The following is a 6,057-nucleotide window of genomic DNA, read 5'->3' on the forward strand; positions in this document are numbered from 1 at the left end:
TGTGACTTTGCCTACGTATCCCCAACTGATGATGAAATCACATATAAATCTGTACATGCATAATAATTATTATGGTATCTGATTGTTGTATGACTGCTGCATGATGCATGCCAGGCCAGACCAAGAGTGATGAGCACATTGAGAGAAGTGACCACACTCCCCATCATGTACCGTGCTGACGATCACACCACAATACACAGTCAATAGGGCTTGAAAGTGCTACGTCACAGCATAGCAATGGCAGAGCAACAATTTGAAAAATTCAAAAATTGGATCCACCTGGATCCAGTTTTTGTATGGATCCAAGCACATTCCAAGCGGTATTACTCACAGCAAGGTGATGTAGCCAGTGAAACTGACTGATTTGGCTAGTGGGGGCGGGGTGACAACTGGTGACGAAGTAAAAGTCATGTCTGCATAAGATATGAGTGGGTTGCTATGCACCCACATACTAAGGCAATAGCAAAGTCACACCTTAGTGGATCCAAAATAGAAATCTGATGTCAACTTACTACTCCCAGGCCGTTTTTGACGTCATCACTTTCAAGCCCTATACACAGCCAATACCGACTGTTTATGTACTGATCAGTAACCATGGGAACAGCTGTACAACTCCCTGCTATCTACACAGTCAGTAGAGAGTTGTAGCAACTCGTAAACGAGTACAAGTCCGTGGTCGACTCGGGTGCCTGGTTATAGCAACTCGTCAACGAGTACGAGTCCGAGTCCGTGGTCAACTCGGGTGCCTGGGTTTGAGTCTCGTTTCGCACCGCAAGCCGAGCTCGTTCTGTACGAATCAAGGCAGTAGATTCGTTATGGCATACAAGTCCTTTCTTTTTGATTTGATTTCTATAAGCGAGGAGCGCAGCGTGAAGATTTTATTCAAAAAGAGTGTGATTTGAGAAGAGGGAAGCTCCAACTTGAAGTTCAAATCCTCATTGTGGTTTTCTTTTGCTGGTGGATGATTTCTAGGCTCGTGTCCATCTTCTGACGTGCAGTGAGAAGATCATTGATGAGAAGGAAATAGTCTTGTTTTCCTATGCACTGGATGGGGAAAACCCCTGGTAGACAAGCTCAGCCGCGACTTATTCCATTTCCTCTACGCTCGTACAACACGCTCTGTACAAGATCAGAACTCCTGCTGCTGCTATGCATTTTTAGCACACACAGTTACTGTTCAAGTAAAGTGTTAGCGCATATCGACTGTAAACTAGTGATGTCCATTCATATACACAGTTCTTTCCGAAAAAAGTTGTATGAGAGGTGAACGCATTGCTAACACTAAACACACTGGACAGGTTAAGAAACACGGTATTTCTGATGTGATGTCAAAATAATTACTTAGTTCAGGTCGCGTTATTTGACTCGCGTGTCGAAAAACAACCCAAGTGACCTGCAGCTCACGTCCAACTTTGGACTTTTAAGCCAAATTTGAGAAGAAATTGGGCGTCACACGTGGGAAATAACATGCATGTTTAAAAAACCTCTCTAATGATATCCATTAGTAATGGATAATGACTTGCGAGCGCTTGTCGTTCACAAGTTGCTAAAACTCCCTAACAGTCAGTACTGACTGTCTGTCTCTACCCCACAGTCGGAATATTACGACTCCATGGACATCACTAGCACTACAGGAATAATGTACTACTTTAGTCTGGTGTGCAGCAGTAGTAGTCAGTACAATCATGTCATGACTGTACTGACTAGTCGGTGTCACGTAGCTACAGTAGGCAATGCTTAGAAGTAACAGTTAGTTAGATCAGTGCATATGCGCATATGCGGGGTATACCGGTATGGCACACCAGATAAAACAGCACTGAAATATAAATAATTTTAAAATATTTCGAAAAAAAGATTTTTCACTCATTTTACAGTGCAGCACAGTGCAGTGTGTAATGAGAAGGGTTTCTTCTTGTGCATCTACCATTGTCTACGCCCCCTCCCCCCCCCCATCACCACCACGTACATGTCATGTAGATCTACATGATCTACCTACCACCATTACCACAGGACTTCACAAAATGCATGATTTGTAGTGGTGGAAAAACAACGCAACAACTACAAAGTCCGAGCTAAACACGTACCGTCACCTCCTCGCGCACACCGACCACCCAGGATTCGTACAATCATCTGTCATGCAGGCAAAGTAAAAATACTTGTAGCGTCTCCTTGCACGACGTTGTTGCCTGGTGCTCCTTGCAGCTACTTGGACACAAACCAGTCGGTGACCCATGGCGTCCGACGAGCAGAAGTTGCCAGCTTCTGTCCGAACTGCCCGTGATTTGCTGGCTAAGGCAGTTGAGAAGGCTGGTATTCAGATTAGCGGTGGACTTGCCAGCGATGCCAAAATCCCATTGAAAGATATTTTTGTCAACTTGACGTTGCTGACAAAGGACGAACTTTCCAAACTTTTCAATAACGAGTCATCGTCCTTTTCGTCTGCTTCTGAACGAGCACGCCAGTTGAAATTGTTCTCCGAGGCTCAGCCGCAAAGGGTCGCTACGGCCGAGCGTGGCATTGAACTGGAAGATATTTTCTCCGCTATCACCGAGCCGTCTTGCAATCAGGGGGCCGCGCCACGCCCGGGCTGTGACCATGAGGTAGCTGATTCTGGTTTACTGGCGCGTGCCAAAGAACCCGTGGAAGAGAAAATGAAGAATGTACTAGCGTTTGGAAGCGCTGGCTGTGGCAAATCCACGATCTTTCTGATCATGCTGGAATACCTCTGGTCTAAAGGTGAGCTGTGGCGTGGAAAGTTTGATCTGGTATTGGCAGTGGAATTACGACGTGCCGAGGTGCAAGCTGCTACGAGCTTGTGCGACTTGCTGGCACGTCGATTCTCCAGTCTGGATGTGGAGATAGATGAGCTGCTGGAGATGTCCCGGTTCTTTCGCAGCAACCAGTCCCGTCTTTGCATTGTGCTAGACGGGCTGGATGAGTGCAAGTTGGAGAACTGCAGTGAATACATGCGTGATCTACTGTTGAGAAGGCGTAGTGGTGATATGCATGTGGTGGTGACGTCTCGACCATGTACTGATGCTCATACTCTGTCTCAGTGTGGAGAGTATCAACAGCAAGTGGAGGTGGTTGGATTCTCACCAGACAACGTTGCAACGTATGTGAGGAAAGTGGTGGGCGGTGTGAAAGGCGAGGCTATGCTGGAGCAGCTCCGCTCACAAGAGGGCACAATGTCGCTAATGTGTACACCTCTGTTTGCTGCGCTGGCTTGTGAATTGTTCATGGACGACAGAGACGGTAGTAAATTGCCGGAATCCAGTACAGGACTGTACGAGTTGCTTGTCCGCCGTGTCATGGAACGACGTGCGGGCAAACGCTACAAGATGCTTTCCACCATCAAGACAGACGAGGTTGAAGTGTTGAAGGAGCTATCTGCTTTTGCACTCTCTATGCTAGCTCAGCAAAAGATGGTGTTCAACGAGGAGGATGTCATTTCGGCACAACTAAGCGCGCCAGCAATTGAATTAGGATTGCTGATGGCTTACAAGAGCACCAGCTCAACAGAAGACCGGCAATATCGATTTGCTCACTTGTCCATTCAGGAGTTCTTGGCGGCCTGGTACGTGTCTAGCGAGATGCTGAACGACGAGAACGACGCTGCGTGGCTGGTGAGGAGAGTCGGCCATTACAGCGGTCACATGACCATGTTCTGGCGTTTCCTGATCGCGCTCACACCGCCAAAGCCCGCAGTCGCCATCATGGAGCATCTGTGGCGGATAATCTGCGACGGCGACCGTACACAACGTGCATGCAGCCAGACTGATACACGCCTGCTCGACGACATTGTGAGCCGTTCTCAGCCAACCAAGAAAAGCAACGACGTGGACCGTATCCATGCGGTGCTGAAATCTGCGCTGTCAGTTGAAAAGATGAAAGAGCTCGCCGATCAGCTGCTGGTTGGCACCGCCGGGCAAGGACGTGGTCGTCAGCGTGTCGACAATGCTCTGCCACGAGGCATGGAGTTGACGGACGACTTGTACCTGGATACTCTTGTAAGCGTATGGAAGAACGAGGCAGTGGAGGCGAGTGCAGAGGTGTTCCTGTCGGCTGTACGTAAAGTGGATCCCGCGACCGCATCGCATTGTGAGCAGCATGCGACGACAAGCGCAACATCGGAGATATCGACACCATCGGCACCTGGAGCTGCCCCGGCTGCTACTGCTGCACCCATACGGCCTCCTGCACCACGTGGCGAGGGAGAACGCCGTTGCCTAGCTGATTTGTTAGTAGCTTATCTAGAGCACTGCCAGTATCAAGGTACGTCATCTTGTAATGGCCATTGTTCATTCTTCTCTCAGGTCTTTTCTCTGAATTTTCTTTATGTGAGCCTCAGCCTGTTAGATTGCACTGCCATTGCTCATTTCCTCACAACCCATTTTTGTGTGGACGTGCAGGAAGTGTACCTTGATTGGTGTAGCTTACCCAGCACTGCTATGCGCTGCATTCTTAATGGCTTGGCACACTACACACATGTACGTGTGCTCTCTTTGCATGGGAATCGCTGTACCGATGGTAATGTCTTTTCATCAGCCATTCTGTCCGCATCGTCCAGCCTGGAGCATGTGGATTTAGATTACAATAAAGTCGGCATTGACGGCTTAGCTTTGGTCTGCCGAGCGCTGAGTTCATGTAGGAAGTTGCGGCATATTTCATTTAACTGGTTATGCAGTGGTGAGCGCGGTGCTGATGTGCCGCTCACGATCATTCTGGAAATTCTCCATTCTAACAGGAACCTGGGTGTACTGTATGTCCACGGGTATTCCTTCACGTATGTTCCTAGATCGGAGAAACGACGTGTACTAGCCCGGTTCGTACAGGCTGTTCGCCAGTGTAGCCAGCTTAGTGTGCTCTGCTTCTCTCCAGAGTATGGGGATAACAGCAGGTTGGTGTCTGAGCTACAGCCGCTGGTAGATGATCCTGAATGTGCTCTCCAGATGATTGGAGGGTTCTGATTGTAACTATGACAAAGTACAGTTGCCATGGTTATAGCCAGCACCAGCCCCGGCATATATTCTCTCTGGCGGTGAGCACTGTGTTCTATTCTTGTACAAAACTTGATTTTTCAGCCGCTACAGTTAACTGCTTGCCTATAACGGGGCAATGCAAAGCCCATTTTCCTCTTGCCCAGGCCAAACACTGAGTTGACCGTATGAGCTTTCCTTGCCAGTGGTGCCTGTCTATATAGCAGATAATTTTCAAAAACTTTTCAATCTTTTCTCATTTCTTGAGCGCTGCCATGCTGAAAACACTGCCTGCAATACAAAAATATTATTTTGAGTGTCTTGTACTGACACGATGTTTTCACTTCATTTCCTTGTCTCTTCTGTGTTTCCTGAATTACACTGACAGTTGGCTGTGTGCAGTGCACCGGTATGCAGACTGTATGTTTGTTTGTGAAGAACACGTGGAGTGATTCACATGAATGTCAATCACTGGCATTGTGCATGGGTCAACATTGTGTGTGGTATGACGGAGAAAGGATTTTACCTGGCTCCTGTTATACCGGCACAGCACACACTCTGGTGCATAATTATTATGCATGTATGTTTGTGGGGGGGAGGGGGGGGGGAGTTTCCGAGTGAACTGGCTAATGATTGTGTTCGACTTCACAGACGTGCTCCTACAGATTGTGAGCTGAGGGGGGCGGGGGCAAGAGTTAGGGGGCAGCAACGAATGTACGTGTGTTTGTGCATGTATGCGTGGGTGGAGGAGGTGTGTCCCATATGATGATGTGGTATCATGTATGTGCAGGGATTTCCAATCGAGATGTTGCGCGTTCGATTGGTGGTCAATTCTTCAGCCTTGCAAGCTGTTGAATGGTGAAATACCAGAACAAGTTGCTATGGTTTCTGCTGTAGCATTGCTATCATCGCCCCCGGTGATGGGCGTCAAATTGTCAAAACAATGGTCAATGGGTGGATGGGGTGCATTTGCGTGTGTGTGTGTGTGTGTGTGCGGGGGGGGGGGTGCACGTGTGTGTGTGTGTGTGGGGTGGGTGGGGGGGGGTGCACGTGTGTGTGTGTGTGGGTGTATGTGTTC

At 48.4% G+C, this 6,057-nt stretch overlaps 1 protein-coding gene across 1 annotated transcript; it reads left to right on the top strand.

Annotated features, from left to right (window-relative positions):
* Nucleotides 1-2,146: 2,146 nt before the first annotated feature.
* LOC135827347 (uncharacterized) lies at nucleotides 2,147-5,447 on the top strand. The gene has a single exon (XM_065339859.1). It carries the CDS (start codon nucleotides 2,232-2,234, stop codon nucleotides 4,968-4,970), a length of 2,739 nt encoding a protein of 912 aa, XP_065195931.1. The 5' UTR covers nucleotides 2,147-2,231; the 3' UTR covers nucleotides 4,971-5,447.
* The last annotated feature ends 610 nt before the right edge of the window (nucleotides 5,448-6,057 follow it).

This window comes from Sycon ciliatum, chromosome 11 (assembly GCF_964019385.1).
Source record: "Sycon ciliatum chromosome 11, ocSycCili1.1, whole genome shotgun sequence".
NCBI classification, from domain to species: domain Eukaryota; kingdom Metazoa; phylum Porifera; class Calcarea; order Leucosolenida; family Sycettidae; genus Sycon; species Sycon ciliatum.

Coding starts and splice junctions, on each gene's coding strand:
- LOC135827347 (XM_065339859.1), top strand. CDS start 2,232: ATGGCGTCCGACGAGCAGAAGTTGCCAGCTTCTGTCCGAACTGCCCGT.